Below are 22496 nucleotides of genomic sequence, written 5' to 3' on the forward strand. Positions count from 1 at the left end.
AAATGCTCATTTTAATAGAAAAATCATACCAGTATGACAAAATCATGTACTAAACTGAAGAATAGAACATATGTTAAAATAAACAAAATGGGAAAAAAAAATTTTTTTTAAAGAATTTTATAACATACCATAGTTTATCTATTTCATGCACATAGGTTAAAGGAAACTCCGCACGTAGAAAAGATGTGAATGGAAAGGCAAAGGGAGTAAGTAACAATACATCCCAGAAAATATCTTCTATTTTTAAATTAAAACTGGCCCAACCTTAAGATATTTACAAGATATTTTAATCCTTTAAACATTTTACATCAAAATCTAACAGTAACCTACCTTCCTCCTCTGAGAGATGCTGAGGGCACCAAAGTCATTAAACAAGGATGAACCCGGTGAACCTAAAGGATCTGAAAGTAAGTAACAATAAAGTTTCTACCTTATCACCTTAGACTGCTATATATAATATAGCAAGGGATATAATATATCCCTAAATTTTTCAAAAAAGCAAATGTCTATCATAATTAAAAAAAAAGAGACACACTCAACCAAAATAATACAAATTAAACTTTACAGTTTAGCATACTGTACTAATTTTAAATTGAATTAAATCAATATTTAGTCTAATACTTCATTACAATTACATAAACACACATATATGTGCATATATATTTCAGGCTTAAAGAAAAATCAAACATATAATTGACTTTAAAGATACATACTTATAGAAATATCTATTGCAAAAGGGGTGAAATCACCCTACCCACAGTAGCCAAAGATTTTTGTCATTTTAGCTAAATGATATGACAAGTAGAATGAAAAAAGGGAAGAAATAATGCTAATAAGTGTAGAAAGAAAAAAGTTGATTTTAGTAGCTAAAACAAACATTAACTGTCAATCACAAAGCTATTTTAAAAAATTGTGCCATTTAATTCCAGGCTACATTTTTCTGAAATTACTGCATCTTTAATGTAAGCTAATCTATATTTTCCTATATTTTACAATCATCATAAATGTCATTTCCATATCAAGAAGGTAAGAACTGAGCCAACCAAATGGACAAACATCAGATCATTGGAAGCAGATCTAAAACTGAAAGGGACCTCCAACCCCCTTATTTTATAAAGAAACTTGGGCTTGGAGAGTTTAAGTGACTTACCCAAGGTCACAGAGGGCAGTAATAATCACAGGCAGGATTAAAATCAAATTCTCATGACTCCAGAATCAGTATTCTACTCACTGTATCACACTGCCTCCCCCTTTACAGCAAAATCCATATGTTTAAAGCACTGTTCAAATAAAATCATTAAATTTTCCTAGTCAAAAATTCTAATCATCTACAACTGAATGTTACCAAAAAGGTAACTGAAAAGTGTATTACAATTTTCAAAAAACCTAGCTGTTTCATAAAATTAAATGTGCATCAAATCATATTTACCATATATTCATATATGTTTTCATTTCTGATTTGTTACTCTTCATTTACTAATGGCCTAACACTTGTGTTTCTCTGTCCTATAGGGATTATAGTTAACAAATCCATAAATTAATCTTTAGATTTGCACATCTGCAAGAACACTGAATCCTTTAAAATATAATTACTCCATAATTTAGCTGTATAATGATTTATCTTTAAAAAAAAAAAAAAGAACATACTTAAATTATTAATTACTACTATTATTATTACCTTAATAGTATCAAACAGGACAAAATACAAAGTGATTACCTCATAAGCACCAAAAGGAAAAAGGGGAAATATAAAATATAGTACAAGTTTATATTTAAGATAAAATCACCTCAAAAACTGGTGGCATTATTTTATTTCACTCTACCATGATTTTAACATTTCAAAGTAATAATGTAGTGACCAGCACATTTTATTCGATATTTAATAGGATTATTTCTATTTGAAATAGAAAAAAAAAAGGATGAAATGTTAAAATCATTAATTGTTTGACTTCAGAATACATTCCAGAACAATTTTCCTAAGTTTTTGAATTATGCGTAGAAAATATTGAAAAAAAGTTAATACAAGAATTTTTACCCTTTTCTACTTATTTAGAAACATAAAATGAGGATTTATTGATTTTTACTTAAACATCCTTTAAAAAGTTTCAGGTCTTACCATGGCTGGCATATGGCTTGGCACTGTCATTAAGAAGGCTTGGGGAACTGCTGCTGTTAGTCATCCTCTGAAAAATAATAGAAACAGAACTTTATAAAGATAGGGGTGTAGGACTGAAGAACTGGAATATAAGAAAGTATCAAAAAGTTAACTTGAGTCAATAATAGTCAATAATATATTTACTATACGTTATTTTTCATCATAAAAAGTATATATGGAACTTTTAATTTTGCACAACTTGTAGTCCCCATTTCCCACTGTTCATCACAAGGCAACTGAAGAGCTAATGAATACCTGAATAAACAATTCTGGTTTTGTTTTTCCACCTTTTTCCAAATAACCAGACAATTGGTCTAACTTACTGAATTTTCACCCTCCCACTTATTCATGGGTTCATGGGATACAAAGTATTAATTAAAGCCTCAGAGAATTTCTAAGAATTTCTAATTTCTATTCCAAACTGTACTGAACACAATCTTCACAGTAACATACTCAAAACGTTGTCAACAAGTCCCTATCTGAACAACTCCAAGGAGAGAGAATTCACTCCTCTCAACCCACTTTAAAACAGTTGTTGGGAAACTCTTCTTGACATTTAAGCTTAAATGAGCTTCAGAGTCTATTTGCCTCTTTTCATTCTTGTTTCTTAATTCCAAGGCCAAACAGGACAAATCTAATCTTTTTTCCACATAAAGGCCTTCTGAAAATTGCTTTTGTGTTACCCAAGTCATCTTGTCTACAGGCTATACATCCCTAATTCCTTCAATTGCGTCTCATATGTAGACTTATTTTGTGAATGAGAAGATCTAAGCATTGTTCATTATGTACCCAACAGTTCTTGACATGACATATTGCCTCTAAATTATCTAGCACTTCTGACCTTCCACAAAGTTTTTCCACTACTAAGTGATTCATTCCACAGAGAGGTGTAACACACCATACATTCTGCTGCATTGTGGATGACTGCAAGTCTCTGCTTGTTCTTCCCACTATGCTGTGTATGCACATTCTGATGTGTATAGATCACTGTAATTGGCACTAAAGAGTTACCCCTTTCTGCCATGAAACATTCTGAAGGCTAAATCTCCTTTTTAAATGTGCATAAAGAAAATTTATCAACTCCTTTCTATCAAAATAATTACCTTTCCAAAGAACATTAAACTAAACTAACTGGATTACATAAATGAAGTAATTCCAGAAAGCATACCTGCAACACCTTCATTCTGATACTTATTTTCATATTAAGAACTGTGGATCATTTCAAAACGTTTCCAAATTTTTCCCAATTAAACATCATTATAGACTACCTAATCTAAAATAATATAAAAAGAAATATGTTCTACAAATATCCCACTTCTATTAATGTGATAAAATTTTTTAAATGGCTAAAGACATTAACACATTTCCAAGATATAAATACTACCTATTGGCAAACAGCCAATAGGTAGGACTCAACCAACAATCTCCTCCAAAACTGGTAGATACATGTATACTTCGATTACTTATAACAGATATCATCAACATACTGTCTTGATCACATAGAAGGGTAAGTCTATGATACTGTTTAAGAGCTAAGTTATTGATAGTAAGTGAAAAATCCACTATTCCATACTAATTGCATAAGGGAAAGGAGGAGCAATGAATGACAGAATCAAAAGTTTATTTTTTGAAAGGAATGTAATTAATCTAAAATATGAATCTCCAATGAAGTGAATTTCCAATTCAGAGGACTAGGATTCTAATCCTAACTCTGAAGTGTGTGATTTTTGGTTAAGTCCCTTAATCTTTACAGGCTTCAGTTCCTTTATCTGTAAAATAAAGGGGTTAGACTTAGAAAATCTCTATGGTGACTTCCAGCCCTAAATCTATGATCCTATGTTTCTCATTTGTTTAGAAAACACTTTTTCTATATGCAATAGAAATATATGAATCATAGCCATTATATAAATTACATAGCCCTTTTATGTATAACAAATTCTGAATTAAGTCTTAAATTATAATTTAACATTACTAACATACTGTTAAATTTAGTTATATGGGGAACATAATCCTAAGGAATACAACGTACTTTAAAAATATGTAGCTAGAGAATTAAATCTACAGAAAATTGGGAGAAAATAACTTATCTGGATAATCTTTTTTGTTTTTAAATAAATTCTACCACAAAATTTTCAAAGTACCATTTCAAAGTTCCAAATTAAAATTTTCATAAATACTTAGCAAGGTTTTAGCAGGAAACAAACAAAAAAATCAAAGCATTAATATGGCATACATTTCAGAGTTGGTTTTCTGATTCAAAAAATTAGATTACTATTTTTTCATATTAAAATGACAAAAATTTCTTTAGTATGTACAATCACCTTAACTCTGATTTTGGTAGGCATTCAATGTAACTAGAGAAACTTTTATAATTTATATAACATGCATCTGTCAACTAGTATATAATTTATAATTTTATGAAATTATTTTTAATTGAATAGATTAAAATTATCTTACTATATCAGCTTTTTCCTTGTCTTCTTTGCTCCCTACCTCCCCCCCACCAAAAAAAAAATGTTGCAGGTTCTAAATATATAGAACAGATTAGCCCATCTGGACTCTGACTACCATTTCAATCATAAATGTAGTCAGGTCCTAGACACAAATTAATGTCAAAATTTACCTTATTTTAGAAAAGTTAAGATTTACCATGTAAGATTATTTATTGTAGTTACTTTTGATAACTGCACACTACCTAAAAAACTTTTTGTGCCGAGTATAATAATTAACTGACATTTAATTCAAGAAACATTGCTGAGAAATGACTTCTTAGTTTATTAAAAAAATAAGATACTTTTTCTTAAAAGATATATATATATACACACATACACACACACACACACACATATATATTTACACATATTATAGAAATGTATCATAATGAATAAAACCTTCACTCACAAATTAAACAAACTATACCAAATGGTAATACAGGTAAGGAAGTAGGAGAGGATCTCAAAAGAAAATTAAAGCATTATGAAGAAAAATCTGCTGTCTTTCCAAAAATCTTTCAGATTATCTCCTAGAAACTATTTTATCCTATTACGTAGGATAAATCAAATTAATCTGATAGGACACTGAAAATATTACACAATATACCTAATGTGACATCTTTAAAACACATATAATAGATATTTATATTTGATAAATTGAAATGAAATATTTCATAAATCAAAAGTACTTTATTATATAACAAAACAACATTAAAGATCATATGAGCAATAGCAGTTAGCATTGTAGAAATGACCACCATTTTTCAAACTATGGTATTATCCAGGGTTCAGCTATGTATACTACTCTTTCCAAAAAACAAAACAAAGCAGCATACAAAAATTAAAATTTTGGGACAAATTTGTCTTCAAAGCTTTCTTTTCTCCTCCTCTGTCATGCCAAGTCAAATCAACAACCATTTATTAAATGCCTACTATATCTAGGCACTGTGCTAAATGCCAGGGATACAAAGTAAGGTAAAAAGAATCAGTTCTCATTCCTGCTTCAACCTCCCTTTCCCCTAGATGTGCAATGTCAATTAATTCTTACTAAGACTTTAATTTTTAACTTAAAATTATAACTCCAGTTCCCATTCTTATTTAAGATTTCAAAGAATAATTAGTTCCTGGACATGAAAAAGCCCTCTAGATCCAAAGGAATGAAGTTATAATAGGGGAATGGTTATTAGAGCTATGAAGGGACTGATGTTTCAGGATAAGGGGTCTTCCAATTCTGCCTAAATATTTATAAGACCAGTCTGTGTGGCACAGTGGCAAGAGCTAGAGAGAGAAGTGCAGAGAAGCAAGTATAATGTGTTCAGCATGTTGCTGAAAGTCAAAAGCTAAAAGAAATACCCAATAAGATGGTTCCCAATCATGCCTCTGCAAAAAAACAAATCTTACAAAGTCTGCTTCTAAGGAAAGAAAGCTTTGGGCAAAACATGGTTGCTATAACAGTGATTCAGTGAAATACCATAAAGAAATGGATGATATGCTATCTACATTAGCAAAAACAATACCCAGAAAGATATCTATCTCTAAATGTGTGGGTATAAATGAAATAAGAACCATACTCCACATTTATACAGTTTCACATAACAATTCTCTATGCTAAGTATAAATATTATCCTCATTCAACAGATGAACAAATTGAGACTCATATATGCATGTGCTTGTTCATCCTCAAGCTACCGATTTTTAAAAACTTTCCCCCCTCCAAAACCAATCTTATATGCAGTTTAATCTGACCTAACCCATTAAAAAAGGATGATTTTTTTGGAGGGGAGGGAGGAGAAATAGAGGAAGCAGAAAGAAAAACTACATATTGTTGTTATTGCAAGTACCTAAGGACAGACTAACCTGCAGATTCAAACTCTCTTCTCTGATCTAAAAGCACAAGTGAAAACTACTCTCTAGCAGTCAGACAATGACTAACATAAAATATAGCTAAACTACTGAAAAACAACAGAATAATTATACTAAATTTTGCTAACGTTACCTGCATCATGGGAAACTTGTTTTCTCCAGGACTTCCAAATCCATTGACTCCAATAAAGCTGGTGCTGAAATAGGAATCTGTGAGAGTAGTATCAGTTAAAGCACCTCCATCTATTCCAGGAACTGAAATAATAAAAAATAAAAAAAAATGAAATATTTCATTAGAATGGCAGCATGAGGTATGATTATAAAATAATGAGGTTGTTTTTTTCTTAAATAAATGTATATATTCAAAACTTACACATCTAGATTAAATGTTGTTCCACACACAGTAGTAACCCAGTACAGCCAGGTACTTAATTCCAGTGATGCTAATTTCTGCTCGAGGTTTTGTAAAAACTGCTCTTAGAACTACTTTCAGAAACAGCATTCTTAAAATCCTCAATGGTGAGCAAATCTTCCTTTGATAGTATTTTGAATTTTTGAAAACAGTCAAAAAGCATTCAAAGCCAAACATGGTGAACATAGTGGACAATCAAGCTAAGTAATATTTTTTATCACGAACTTTCACAGATACCACACTACATGATTCATTGTCATGATAACAATGCCAATCATTGTACCATAATTCAACCTTTTTTCTTTTATAGTGACTCCTTTAAAAAATTAAGAATTTCTGCATAAGTGAGCTGGACTGACTGGTATTATGCAATGAATTTTGTAAGAAAATTGTCACTGATGTCAGCATAAGGAATCTATAGTCTTCCTTTGTGATTTTCTAATACAAAAGTTTGGTCCTTTTGCATATGAAACAAGAGTTTGATAGTTAATACTGTTATTAGTTTGGTACTGATACTGAAGGGTTTAGTTTGGGTCACTTCAGAAATCAAGTTTCATCACAAATCCAAGATTCATTTTCAGATTCGTTTAACGTTTCACAAAATCTGATATAAATTCTTTGCTCTAAAGAAAAGTTACCTTTTTTATGCTGACACAATATAACATACTCGCATAAAGACTGGACAACATGATACAATTCGAATTGTATGTTTTTTGTGAAGCATATACCTCACATGAAAATTTGTTTCAATACTTTATAGCCATACCTCTTACTTTTCAAAAGATATAGGGCATATATTAAGAGCTAACAGTGAAGAATTTAGCCATTTCACAGAATTCAAATGCTTTCTCAATATTAGGCAGTTTCATATTAATTCTACATTAGTGATATAATAAATGGGTATGAGGAAAAACCTCAATATCAATTCTGATTTACCCACAATCTCTCTGCTTCAATTCAGTCAAAAAAATTTGTTAAATATAAATGGTCTGAGAAGACTAGGAGCTCTTCCAGGGAAAAGATTAGAGTAGTTTCCAAGACAGCAGCAATCAAACTCCTTCCAGAATCACATCATCTTGGGAGCATCAAATCTGTAAATCCCCAGAACTAAGAAAACCACAGCATGAAAAAGCCTAAAGCTTGGGGCAATATCTCTGGAACCTCCAAGTTAGGAGAATTAAACTTTTATAAAGATCAAAGCCAAGAAATAAGCTGGAAAAAATGAGCTAAGAACAACAACAACAGCAAAAAGAATCTCACTATAAAAAGTCATTATAAAGTGGCAGGGAAGACCAAATAGAAAAAACAACAATAGGCAAACGGCTATAAAAAAAAAAAGCCTCAAGGAAAATACTAACAGTACTCAAGTTCAACAGGAATTCCTGGAAGTAAAAGAAAGAGATAAGAGTAGTAGTGGAAAAAAGTAATGCGAGAAAATTATGAAGAATAAGCCTAGTAAGAGAGCCACCAAAAAATATGCTGGAAAAAAAAAAAAGTATCTTAAAAAACAGAATTGATCAAATAGTAAAAGCACAAAAATTCACTGAAGAAAACTCCTTTAAAAAAAAAAAAAAAAAAAAAAACCACAACTGGCCAAATGCAAAATGAGAAAAAAATTTCACTGAAGAAAATTCCTTTTTTTTTTTTTTTGCCTGAGGCAATTGGGGTTAAGTGACTTGCCTAAGGTCACACAGCTAGGAAGTGTTAAGTGTCTGAGGATGGATTTGAACTCAGGTCCTCCTGACTTCAGGACTGATGCTCTATCTGCTGTGCTACTTAGCTACCCCTCCTTAAAATTTTTAATGAGCAAGCAGAAGTTAATGACTCCATGAGACACCACAAAACAATAAAACACAGTCATAAGAATAAGAAAATACTAGAAAAAATGAAAAGCTTTTATCAGAAAAATAACTGACCTAGAAATTAGATCAAGAAGAGAGAATTTAAGAATTACTAGACTGCATAAAAGGCGTGATTAAAGAAAGAGCCTAAGTATCATGTTTCAAGAAATTATCAAGGTGAAAAAAAAAATGTTCTGATAAGTCCATGGGGAAAAAGAGAAACTGAAAGAATCTATCACCTCCTGAAAAGAGATCCCAAAATGTAAACCCCTCCAAAATATAGTCAAATTCCAGGGCTCAAAGAGAATCCCAGGTCAAATAAAAAGTATTTCAAGTAGCCTGAAAATAATTATTCAAACACTGTGAATAAAAAATTTGACATTAAAATACAAGACTTAAGAGAATCATAAAAAGGTAAACTTGAATGAGTAATCATAAGTTCTTAATAAAGTTAAATAGTTGGGAAGATGATATATGTATCTCCTAAGAATTTTATCACTAGAGCAATTACAAGGAACATGGATATAAATTATGTTGGAATGATAACCTCTCCCCAAATTAAAAGGGTGAAAAAGGATGTACTAGAAGGGAGAAAAGATCATTAGTATTGGGAAAATGTCCTCACAAAAATCACACATAAACATGTTTTTATAGTGGAGAAGAAAATGGGAGGTAGGAGTGAAGGCAATACTTGAAGCTTGCTCTCTCATAAGTGAGAATTGGTTTCAAAAGGAAAGAATTATATATACATATTCAGTTGTGTACAGAAATGAACTTATTCAATAAGGAAATAGGAGATCTCAGGCAATCAAAGGGCTCAAAGAGGAGGGAAAATGGAGAAGAAAAATGAGAATGATGTAAAAAAATCTTGAAAAAATATTCAACAATTTGATATAAAGCAGGCACAAAAAATACTGAAGAAAAATATCACTTTAAAAAACAGAATAGATCAAATGGCAAAGAGGACACAAAAATCCAATGAGGAAAAGTGTTATGGGCCGCAACTCTGAACTTGAAACAAAGGATTCTTACAAGGTACTAAAAGTCAGTGGAACTGATAGAGACAATAGTTATTTAATTTAGTATGGTTCAGCATGATTGATTTAATCCTATAAGGAGAGGTTATGGGCCATAACTTGAAACAAGGTACTAAGTGGAATTGAGAAGACAATGGTTAAATCTAGTTTAGCATTGATTTAATGCTACAACAAATAATGGTTTCCTAGTGATATGATGATTGGTGTGTACTCAGTGTACAGCATATAAGCAAGAAGCTCTCAGGGCCAGAGGAGACAAGCCCAATAGAAGCTCTCCAAGGCTGAGACAGATTCATTCATTGTCTACCTTTGTGGTGGTTGCAGGCTGAAGCACAAACCTTTGGAGTAGGGTAGATTCAGAAGCCAAGAGAAGGCAGGTGGGAGCTCAAGCTCCCGGGATCAAGACCAGACTGAAAGGTCTCCAGAAAGCTGTGCAGCCTCAAGAAGGAGATAATAAAGGATCTGGACTATAAGAAAGCTAACCGGGCCATAGGAAAGAAGACAAGACTTGGAAAGAGACAATAAAGGATTTGGACCTTAACCCCTGGCTGCATTTGTGGTGATTACTGAATTGAAATGAAGGCTGCTCTCAAAGAACCCCAAGAAAACCCTAACAAGAGAAAATTACATTTTAGAGAGCAAAATTACATTTACAGAAAAGAATGCCTAGAAAAGCAATCCTGGAAAAATGTTTTTGGCCAAATGGCAACAGAACCACCAAAATTCACTGAATTTAAAAAAACAAAATTGACCAAATGGAGAGAGAAAAAATTTCACTAAAGAAAATACTTTAAAAATTACAACTAAGGGGCAGCTAGGTGGCACAGTGGATAGAACACCAAGCCCTGAAGTCAGGAGGACCTAAGTTCAAATGCCACCTCAGACATTTAACACTTCCAACTGTGTGGCCTTGAGCAAGTTACTTAACCCCAATTGCCTCAGCAAAAAAAATAAAAAATAAAAATTACAATTATGCAAGTGGAAGCTAATGACTTTGAGATATCAAGAAACAAACATTGAAATCAAAAGAATGAAAAAAATAGAATAAAATGTAAAATATTTCACTGTAAAAACAGACCTGGAAAATCGGTAAGAGAGAGACTTTAAAAACTACTGGATTACCTGAAAGCCAAAATAAACTACTGGATTACCTGAAAGCCAAAATAAAAAAATAAAAAAAATAATAAAAGAGTTTAGACATTATCTTTCAAGAAATTGTCAAGGAAAACTGCCCTAATAATCTAGATGATAGAAACTGAAAAAAAAATCTACTGATTACCTTCTGAAAAGATACTCCATGAAAGAGATTCATAGCAAAATTCCAGAGTTTCTAGGTTAAGAAGAAAATGTTGTGTCCAAAAAGGCTATCAAACTGTGATGCCCTTTGATCCATACAGTGTCTCTGTATCCCAGAGATCATAAAAAAGGGGAAAAGAACCACATGTGCAATGATGTTTGTAGCAGCCCTTTTTGTAGTGGCAAGAAATAGGAAATTAAATGGATGCCCCTTAGTTGGGGAATGGCTGAATAAGTTATGGTATATGAATGAAAAGGAAGGTTATTGTTCTATAAGAAATACTGAGCAGGTTAACAGTCTGGAGAGATTTATATAAACTGATGCTAAGTGAGGTGAGTAGAACCAACCAAGAGAACATTGTACACAGCAACAACAAGATTATGTGACAATCAACCATGATGGACTTGGATCTTTTCAACAATGAGATGATTCAAGGCAATTTCAATAGACTTATGATGGAGAGAGCCACCTATGATGGAGAGAGAAGACTATAGGGACTAAATGTGAATGTGGATCATAAAATTCTTTGTTGTTGTATGCTTGCTTATTTTTTCTCTTGTGCAGCATGATAAATGTAGAAATATGTTTAGAAGAATTGCAGATGTTTAATCTATATAGAATTACTTGTCCAGGACAGGCAGGAGGGGGAAGGAAGAAAATTATGGAACTCGAGATTTTGCAAGGATAAATGTTGAAAACCATCTTTGCATGTATTTTGAAAAGTAAAAGGTTATTATTTAAAAAATATATAAATTTTAAAAAGAAGTAGGAGATAAGCATTGGGAGGAAAAAAGCAAAGAGAAAGAGAAGAGAAAGGCAAGGAGATATAAGTAAGGGCTATTAAGCTAATATGTACGTATCAATACAAGTGACAATACTGGGAACAAGTAGTTCCCAAATACAGCTGTACAAAATTAATGTTTCAAAAGTTCATCTCTATAAGTTGGTAATGTGGTGACAAAGATAATGCCAATCACAAAAAAACTGAGAAAAAATGAATGGTAAAACACTAACAAGAAGCTGTATGGGGGTAGCTAGGTGGAACAGTGAATAGAGAACCAATCCTGAAGTCAGGTGGACTTGAGTTCAAATCTGGCCTCAGACACCTAACATTTCCTAGCTGTGTGATCCTGGACAAGTCATTAATGCCAATTGCCTCAGCAAAAAATAAGAAAGAAGAAACACGAAGAGCAGCAGCAGCTTATATAGGAAGATAATACCTTCTCCTCAGGTCCCACTCATATACTGAAACCTAACACTCCCAGGGACTAACCTGACAACTTCAAATGGTCACCACTCATTGCTTCTTATCTTTTGGGGCTATGGACTTTCTTTCTGCTTAATAGGAAACAAAATGCAATCTCACGGTTTTCTCTTTGGGGAGATTTTCTCTGAGCCTTTACAAGAATAAATGGAGAACCAAAAATTTCTCTTCAATACCCTATCTCTCCTTTTTTCCCCCTAAACTTCGTCTTGTAGAATAAAATAGCAGATCACAGAATTAGCTCATGAAAGGAAGATTAGAGAGCAGAGAAGGCAATCTTATTTTAATAAGATGGAAAGATTCCCAGTGAAGTTAAATTCAAGAACACACAGCTAGTAAATTATATAGGGGGGGGATTCAAATCCAGCTCTTGACTCCAAATCCAAGGTTCCTGGCATAAGATTATATTGCTTAATTAAGTCAACTCTGAGATACCACTATACTCCTCTCAGATTGGCTAAGATGACAGGAAAAGATAATGCTGAATGTTGGAGGGGATATGGGAAAACTGGGACACTGATGCATTGTTGGTGGAATTGTGAATACACCCAGCCATTCTCGAGAGCAATTTGGAACTATGCTCAAAAAGTTATCAAAATGTGCATACCTTTTGATCCAATAGTGTTACTACTGGGCTTATGTCCCAAAGAGATCTTAAAGAAGGGAAAGGAATCTGTATGTGCAAAAATGTTTGTGGCAGCCCTTTTTGTAGTGGCTAGAAACTAGAAACTGAATGGATGAGCATCAATTGGAGAATGGCTGAATAAATTGTGGTATATGAATGTTATGGAATATTATTGTTCTATAAGAAATGACCAGCAGGATAATTTCAGAAAGGTCTGGAGAGACTTACATGAACTGATGCTGTGTGAAATGATCAGGAGATCATTATATACTTCAACAACATTACTATATAATGATCATTTCTGATGGGCTTGGCTCTCTTCAACAATGAGATGAACCAAATCAGTTCCACTTGTTCAATAATGAAGAAAACCAGCTACACCCAGTGGAAAGAACTATGGGAAATGAATGTGAACCACTACATAGCATTTCCAATTCCTCTGTTTTTGTCTGCTTACATTTTTTATTTCCTTCTCAGGTTAATTTTACCTTGTCTTAGTCCGATTTTTCTTGTGAAGCAAAACAACTGTATGGATATGTATACATACATATGTTGTATTTAACTTATAGTTTAACATATTTAACATGTATTGATCTATCTGCCATCTGGGGGAGGGGATGGAGGGAAGGAAGGGAAAAGTTGGGACAGAAGGTTTTGCAAGGGTCAATGCTGAAAAATTACCCATGCATATATCTTGTAAATAAAAAGCTATTAAAAAAAAAAAAAAGTAAAGGCACACAGAAACACATTCACAAACAAATAAAACATCCCTTGGATGTTTAATCAGCATTTGCCAATAATGGTTTGGAGTCTTACCCAGGGAAGGGCTCCATCCAGTGATTAATGCTTAGCCTTTACTTAACATTTTAATCAAAAACTTAAAGGGTGTGTGTGTGTGTGTGTGTGTGTGTGTGTGTGTGTTTATTAACTTAAAGGTAAAAATGGCACATATATCAAATTTTCACATGACAAAGCTTGAAGCAAAAGCTAGTATACTAGATGATGAAATCCAAAATTATTCTGACAAGCTAGAACATTAGACAAAATCTAAGAAGATATAACTGAGAGGCCGTTAGGTAGCATGGTGGATAGAGAACCAGCCCTAAAGTTGGGAGGATCTAAGTTCAAATCTGATCTCAGACATTAACACTTCCTAGCTGTGTGACCCTGGGCAAGTCATTTAATCCCAATTACCTCAGCAAAAAAAAAAAAAGGAAAATGTAATTGAAAAGAGATAAATGTAAAGTCTTTCAGTTAAGTAAAAAAAAAAAAAAAAAAAAAAAACAAAACCAGGTTTACACTTAAAAGATAGGAGACGGATAACAACGTAAAGTGTATCAAAAAAGCTTGACAGATTTTAGTGGACTGAAAAACTGATATGAATCAAGAGTAATAGTAATCAAGGTATGAAAACTAAATTCTACCTTAGGATACAATAAGAAATCACAAGGATAAAGAGGTGATGTACCTGGGTATACTTTGCCTAAACACCTGGAGTACTTACTGTCTTTCAATCTGGACACCAGTCAAAAAAGTTCATCACCTTTTATGTGCCATGGATTTCTTCTCAAAATCATATTTTTAACAGTGAGAGTTCAGTGAAAAACAAAGCTTTAAATTTTTCCCCATCCAAATTCTGAGTCCCTGAAATCAATCCAAAGATTGGACCTGAGGATAATAACTCCTGCTCTTGAGAAACAACTTGGGATCTTTATTTAGGCTTAAGAAAAAACAAAGGAAAACATAAACAAATGAAAAATTCTTCTGACTATTCTATTAGAAAACCATAAGTCTAGCTGCTAAAGCGTAAAGATGAAGTTTATAAACTATCAAATTTATTCCATTTCTGAGACCAAGTGGCAAGATACAAATTTAGCCAAGTGATATAGGATAATCAAAAGTAATTATGGTAAATCACTCTGCCTGGACAAGCTGATCTCATTAAACTTAAATAAGCCTCAGAAATTCATTTCTAATTTCAATGACAGAATAAAATTCCAGAAATCTTTTACCCAGTGATTTCCAAAATAGAATACATGCACGTAAGGAATATGCAAGACAATTCATTTGGCATTAACTGTTGGGCATGTTTGCAGCCACCACCTGCCTCTGCTTTTCTCCTTTGCCTATGTTCAGTACAGGTTGTGAGCTCACCAGGTAGGCAAGCATTTCATCTGTCATTCCTAGCTGGCCCTAGTTCCTTAAGCTATGTCTGTCCTTCATTCCCTACTTCCACAGCAGCAGCAGCAGCAGCAGCAGCACATACCTTGTATGTGGTCCTGGTCTAGGCAAAAAGGGGTTTTTTTTGGTTGTTGTTGATGAATAAAATTTAAAAAGTAAAAGACGTACTATAAAAGTAAAAGACATGAATGACTATACTAATACATCCATTATGAAAAAATATATATTTTTAAAAGATGGAAAGATAAAACAAACAATATTTTCTTTCATAATGGATGTATTAGTATAGTTACAAATTATAAATTTTATAATAGAAATATATTGGGAATGTCCGGAAATGTGTGGGAATCTTTTAAGAGACTACTATGATCAACAAAACATCTGAAGACAACCCCAGGAATCTATTTATGAAGCTTCCCAACTGAAGGATCTTCATTATAATTTATTCTACCATATATCAGAATCCACATTAAAAGTTTCTTGGAAAATAGTTCTGTCTAAGAGAAATCCCAGAAATAAATGAAGGTAAATAATTTTTATAACCAGAAAATGATCTTGATAAAACAAAAATTTCTTCTGCTAGCACTCATAATCACTCAATCCAGCACAGATTATTAAAAAAAAAAAAAAGTTATAGAAATTTCCTGTCTTCCTCTTTTTTATACAGCAAAATAACTGTTTGTATATGTATGCATATGTTGCATTTGACTTATACTTTGACATATTTGGCATGTGTTGGTCAGCCTGCCATCTGGGGTAGGGGGTGAGGGGAAGGAGAAAAAGGGTTGGAACAAGGGGATTTGCAACTGTCAATGCTGGGGAATTGCCTATGCATATATTTGTAAATAAAAAGCTATAATATACCAAAAAAAGAAAGAAAGAAAGAAATTTCCTGTCTTCATGAAAAAACCTTGATGAGTGCAAGGAAGCAGGGTATATTGGACCAAGAATTGGCCTTCCAAGTGAGGAAGGCTCAGCTTCAAGTCCTGTCTGACATTAATTGGCTACATAACCCTCATTATCCCAGACAAACAGACTCTTCTAAGACAGATGTAGAGGAGAGAAAAGGAAAAAGAAAAGAAGGGAGGAAGGCTGGTGAACAGAGAGTTCCTAACAGAGGGAGCAGCATGTAGAATCTAAATAAGATCTTATAGGTTTCTCATTAGAACCTCACAAACAATCCAGTGAGGTAAGGTGCTATAACTATGCCATTTTTACATATGAGAAAATGAGAGATTCTTAAGAATCTTAAAAGACTTGCTCTCCCTAGAAAAAAGAAGCCAAAGTATAAAGGGCTTTCAAATGCAATGTGTTTGTATTCTGTCCTAGAGGCAGGTGAGCCACTTGAACTTCTTCAATAGGAGATTGACATGTGCCTCATTTTGCATTTATGTTAAGGATAAAACGAAGAAGAAACTAGGGCAAAACAATTAAAATGACACTAATAGTTTAGGAAAAGAGTTGGTAAACGCCTGAACTCTATAAAGTGGCAGCTCTGAGAGAAAAAGGGACAGATAAAAAAAGATATGGCTTTGTCTCTCTCTTTCCTCCCCAATTTTCTTTCAGTACCATGTTTGTGTATCTCCTTTATCTCTATTACATTGTCTTTTATCACAGTGTTTTTGCAGTTATCTGTGTACATGTCATATCTCCCCTAATAAGCTTCTTAAGAGCAGAAAATATTTTTTTCATTTTTGTATACCTACCATTTAACTCTATGCCTTACATAATAGTTCTTTTTTAAAAAATGGAACAAAAACCACACATACAAAAAAGATCTGGAGGATGGATGAAATGGTATTTGAATCATACGAAATCACCTCTACACCAAAGTTAGTGATAAATATAATCTTTGCTTATTATATAATCGATTATATTTACAATTATATATTATAAAAATATATATATTTAAAAGCATTAAGGCATAGTGAATAAAACTCAACTCAAAGCATTCAAGAAGACCAGGGTTTGAGTCCTAATACTGATATCATTTTACCTCTCAGTTTTCAAAAGGTTCTTAATCTGGAGTCTGTCAACTTGTTTCTAAATATTTTGACAATTGTATTTCAATATATTTGGCTTCCTTTGCAATCCTATGCATCTTATTTTATGCAATTAAAAAACTTATTTTGGGAAGAGGCTTATTCAAAGACATCCAAAATGATTGAGAATCTTCTGATTAAACCTCTTCTGTTGCAGAAAAAAAGCTCTATTTGTATTGCTTCCTCAACAGGGAATTCTTGATACCAATGAAATCAAAGTCCTTTCTCTATTTCTGCTTTTAACCCCAGAAAATTAAGCATTTAAGAAATATTGCATGTTTAAACCACATAAAAGAAAAAGAAAAAAAAAAAAAAAACTCAGCTAGCTAGAAGCAGACCCTGGGAATCTTAGTATAGCAGCCTTATCGTTGACAATGATCATATGTAGGGAGATTTATTCTTTCTTGAAAAGAACTTAATGTTAAGTATACAATTCAATTAGCCCAAGTCCAATTACTATTGTTTTAAAACAATAAGAATTTAGGATAAATCAGTCCAAGAGAAATCATAAAGGCCAAAAATCTCAAGTAAATGTTTTTTAAATTAATAGAATTTCTTCAAATAGCAAAAATATATGCTATAATACATTCACTGCCCCCCCCCAACGTTTGTGTATTAACAAGTTTGAAAATGGAAAGGGATTTATACAAAAAAAGCCAAGAAAGAGGAAAAACATAATACAGTTCAATGATAAATCAAAACACTTCTCAGGTCTAATAGGCAAAAATCAAGCATCTTTGTATCTCAAATGTTCCACTAGTAAGGTAATAACCAAGACATTTTTTAAAAAATGCTACTTAACTTTTACAAGCCATTTCTACAAATGTCAAATGCTAAAGAAATACCATACACCTTTGACTTAAAAAAAAAAAAAAAAAAAAAAAAACTGATATACACAGATTAAACTTGCAATGGAAGTAGCTCACGTTTCTATACCTTTTTCATGGTTAACAAAGTACTTTTCTCTAAAAGTAATTATAGTAATAGAATATGAGGTCAAGAAAATGAAGCTTCTCATAATGTTAATATATTAAACTAGTACATATATATTTAATTTAGATGTCTGGCTTTTAATAATATCTTAAACTATACAAATAATTAAAATTCTTAGAACTTAAAACTGTTTACTTTATAGTTTCAGTTCCCTAAACAGACTTTTCTACCCCAATACTCACAAGTGGTTATTCTAAATTTTCTGTTCTCAAGCCTCCTAAATTTCTTTGTCTCTCCCCTCCTGATTCCAAAAATAGAGGCCATACATACTGACATTTCATTTTCCTGTATTATGTCCCACAAGAGGATATAAATATAAAAATTAGGCAGTCACTGTCTTCTAGAACCTTTCATTCTTCTAGGTAAGATACAATGTTCACATAAGTATGATACATAAAAATAAATAAAATTTATATATAAAATGATTTGTGGAGAATGCTGGGCCATTCAAAACTATAGGAATCAGGAAGAGTCTACAGCCATATCCCAAATGAAAGTTCTCTGAAGAAATCCTTATTATTACTTGGTATTGTTCTGAATCACTAATAAAGGAAATGCAAGTCAAAATAATTCTGAAGTCTCACCACTCACCCAGCAAATTGGCAAAGATTATAAATGCTCAACTTTAAGCATGGGAGGAAGAGAAAAGACAAAAGTCCCAAATAGTTCAAAATATCTGTAGCAGCACTTCACTTTTTGTATTATCAAAGAACTAGAAACAAAGTAAAAATCCACCTGTTGAAGACTGCCTGAACAAATGGTTACACATGAATTAAGGAAATAGTTGTATCATAAGAAATAATAAAATTAATAGCAGGAAAGCATAGACTGACATATATGAATTAATGCAGAGTGAAGTAAATTGAACCAATAAAACAATATAAAGAATGATTATAACAATGTAAATGGAAAGAACAAAATACTTCAAACAAAACATTATAATTATTATGGCCATGAAATTTAGCCCTTGAAAAAAGTTATGAAAATGCAATTCCATCCCTTCTTTGACTGGAGTGGGGGGAGGGGGGGAGTAGAAAAGGAGGAGGAGGAAAAGGGAGTGAAAGAAGGGTGGGAGGGAGGGAAGAAGGGAAGGAGGGGAAGGGAGAGAGGTGAGCTTCTGAAGAAGGCAGCACTTTCACTAAGGGACTTGAAAAGACAGAGTAAGGAATAGAGAAAACATTCTAGAAACATGGGACAACCTGTACAAAGTCAGAGGCAAAAGATGGAATATCTTATGCAGAGAACAAAAAGTCAATTTAGCTGGAAGACAAGCATGAAGAGGATAGCAAAAAAGAGAAAGAGAAGACAGAGATCAATTAGAACGCTATTGCAATGGTATTGTTAAGAGGTGATGAGGACTTGGTCCAGAATAACTGTCTTGTGAATAGAAAAGATTTATTGGGGAGGTGATACTGACAAGTCTTAGCAACTGGTTAGCTATGAGAGTTAAGAGTGAAGAGTAATTGATGACTCCTAGGTTTCAAAACTAGCTATCTGGAAGAATGATGACAGCTTCAACAAAAGAGAAGTTAGGAAGTCTAAGAGATAAAGTACTGTTTTGGACATGTTGAGTTTGAAATAACTATGATATATCCAATTGCAGATGTCTAACAGGCATTTAGAAATGGGGAAATGGAACTTGGCAAGATGAAGAAAGGATCATTATCTACATAAAACTTGGTAATTGAACCAATGACAAGAGGGGTAGAGCACACCCAAACAAGGCCAGATTCTTGAGGTACACAGATGCATAGAAAACAGTACATGGATGATCCTGCAAAATCAGAAGGCTTGATCAGACAAGTTTAAAAAAAAGAAAGAAAGAAAGAAAACCACAGAACTATAGTATAAAATGCAAGGAAGTGAGAGTATCCAAAAAACTGGAGTAGCCAACAGTATCACAGCTTTAAAAAAGTATGATAGGGGCAGCTAGATGGCGCAGTGAATAGAGCACCAGCCCTGAATTCAGGAGGATCCGAGTTCAAATTTGATCTCAGACATTTAACCCGTCCTAGCTATGTGATTAAACAAGTCACTTAACCCCAATTGCCTCAGGGAAAAAAAAAAAAAGTATGATAAAGAAAAGGCTATAAGATTTAGCAATAAAGAGATCATTAGTGACCTTGGAGAGAGCAGTTTGATTTAAGTGGCAGAGATTGATGAAGCCAGATTCCAAAGAGTCTCAATATAGAGAGTAGAAGGTGTAAAAGTAATGGCAAAGAGTATAGACATATTCTAGGATTTTGACTGTGAAAGAAAGATGTAGGATAAGATCTGAATGAAGGTAAAGTAGGACAAAGACAAGGGTTGTTTGATTTGTTTAGTTCTTGAGGATGGGCGATTTCTGAAGACAAAGGCAACTAAGGATAAGGAAAAACTGAAAATCTATGTCTCAAAAACCTACATAATTTGCCATTCTCTTTCTTTGTTACAAATTCTGTTGAAAAGGTGGACCTTCCTTTGGCCAAGGTTCACCCTCTGTGTCACATTAGGCTATAGACCTACGAGCACAGGTGCCAGTCAGAGGACCTACATTCAAAATCATCTTGAATGTTTTCTACCTATGTAACTTGAGCAAGTCACAACTACTTAGGGCCTCAGTTTCCTCATTTGTAAATAGAAGGGAGTAGGACACTGCTTTAGAGCTAAAATCTAGGATTGTTGCCCCTAGGATCATCCCCCCCCTAATTCTTTTTATTTAATCTTCAATTTCTTGTATGCCAAGGCTCCTTTTAAAAACTTAGAAATACAAAGCAGATATGGCCAGATCTTTAAAGATCACATCTAGAGCTCCCCATCCCCACCTTATAAAACTTTCACATGACTCGATCTTGCCCCAAGCTATCACCCTTTCTTTCAAAGTCATATTCTACTTCCTCTCTTCCAAATTTTTTCTCAACCTCCAAGCATAAAGTTTCCAAATTCACTTCTCAACTGGAACAGCTTGCACTCAGAGGTTACCAAGTATCTCTTAAATGGTTAATTCTGAAGGCCTTTGCTTAGTTCATTTTTCCAGATTTCACAACACAATTTAAACTATTGACCACTCCCTCTTCCTGGTTACTCTCTCCTTCCAGGATTTCCTTGCACTTTACAGACTGCTCCCTCCTTCCCAGTCTATCATTCTTGTCACAACCCCTAACTATGAGGGGTCTGTTCTTAGCTCTCTTCACCCTCTAGATGATGGAATCATTCATCAACTCTGTGCCAAGGACTTCTAAATCTACATATTTAGACTTACTATTTCTTCTGAGCACCAGTCCTACCTAGATCACCAACTAGACATTTCCAACAAGATGCCCATACCATCTTTCTACATATTTAAAAGGGAACTAGTTATCCACTTAAATCCCCCCCCCTCAAAAAAAATATAATAACCTCCAGGCTTTCCAGACCATTTCTACGGAGATCATCCAAGTTTATATCCTGTGACACTCTCTACTTTCTCTTGATCCTCACAACCAATTAGGAGTTAAGTCTTGTCAATTCTACCTCTACCACAATGCAAATACCCCCTTTTCTCAACTCGGCCACCACCATAACCAAACACCTTGGTATCTTTTGTTAAGCCAGCATTTCTGAAAGCGTGGTACTGAGACAAGTAAGGTCCAGAGGAGGCAGACCAAAGTTTGAGAACTGCTGGATTAGACTATTACAATAGCCTCAAAATTGACCTCTAATCAACAATCCTCCTAAAGTACAAATCTGATATCACTCTCTGCCAAAAGCTTTATGGTTACCTAGTCTCTAAAATAATACAAAAAACTCCCAGGATTGGCATTAAAACCCTTCACAATAAATCTGAGTCTAGTACACCTTTTCAGTCTTATTATACATTACTTCCCAGTGCACATATTTCATCTAACCAGAGTGGCTGTTCCTTGAACATGGAATTCCATCTCTCATTTGTGCCTTTGTACATGCTTCTATCTACCTCTGGATTATGTTATTACCTCATCCCTCAATCAGGTATCCCCAGCTTAACAGGACCCCTTGCCAGTTCTCAGTATTATTGTGCTCTCGCTCTCTCTCTCTCTCTCTCTCTCTCTCTCTCGCTCTCTCGCTCTCTCGCTCTCTCTCTCTATCAGCTATTTTGTCTATAACTTTCTGTTTACATAGTGTATCTTCCATGTATAAAATAAGTTTCTTGAGGGCAGAGACCTTTTTATTTCTTTGTATATTCTCAGTGTCTATAACAGGATCTACAGAGCAATTACTTAATAAATGTTTGGAGAATTCAAATGGATTATTTAAGATCTAAATAAGATACCATTTGCAACCACTTAAAAGCTGA

General features: G+C 33.4%; 1 protein-coding gene across 1 annotated transcript in view; it reads right to left on the bottom strand.

The window, feature by feature from the left end:
- PAN3 (poly(A) specific ribonuclease subunit PAN3) overlaps window positions 1–22496 on the bottom strand; it is a 128622-nt gene that overhangs the window by 103543 nt on the left and 2583 nt on the right. Inside the window, 3 exon segments of the mRNA XM_031961360.1 lie at window positions 331–401; window positions 2117–2183; window positions 6644–6765. Coding sequence (XP_031817220.1) covers window positions 331–401; window positions 2117–2183; window positions 6644–6765 — 260 coding nt within the window.

This window comes from Sarcophilus harrisii, chromosome 3, assembly GCF_902635505.1.
Source record: "Sarcophilus harrisii chromosome 3, mSarHar1.11, whole genome shotgun sequence".
NCBI classification, from domain to species: Eukaryota; Metazoa; Chordata; class Mammalia; order Dasyuromorphia; family Dasyuridae; genus Sarcophilus; species Sarcophilus harrisii.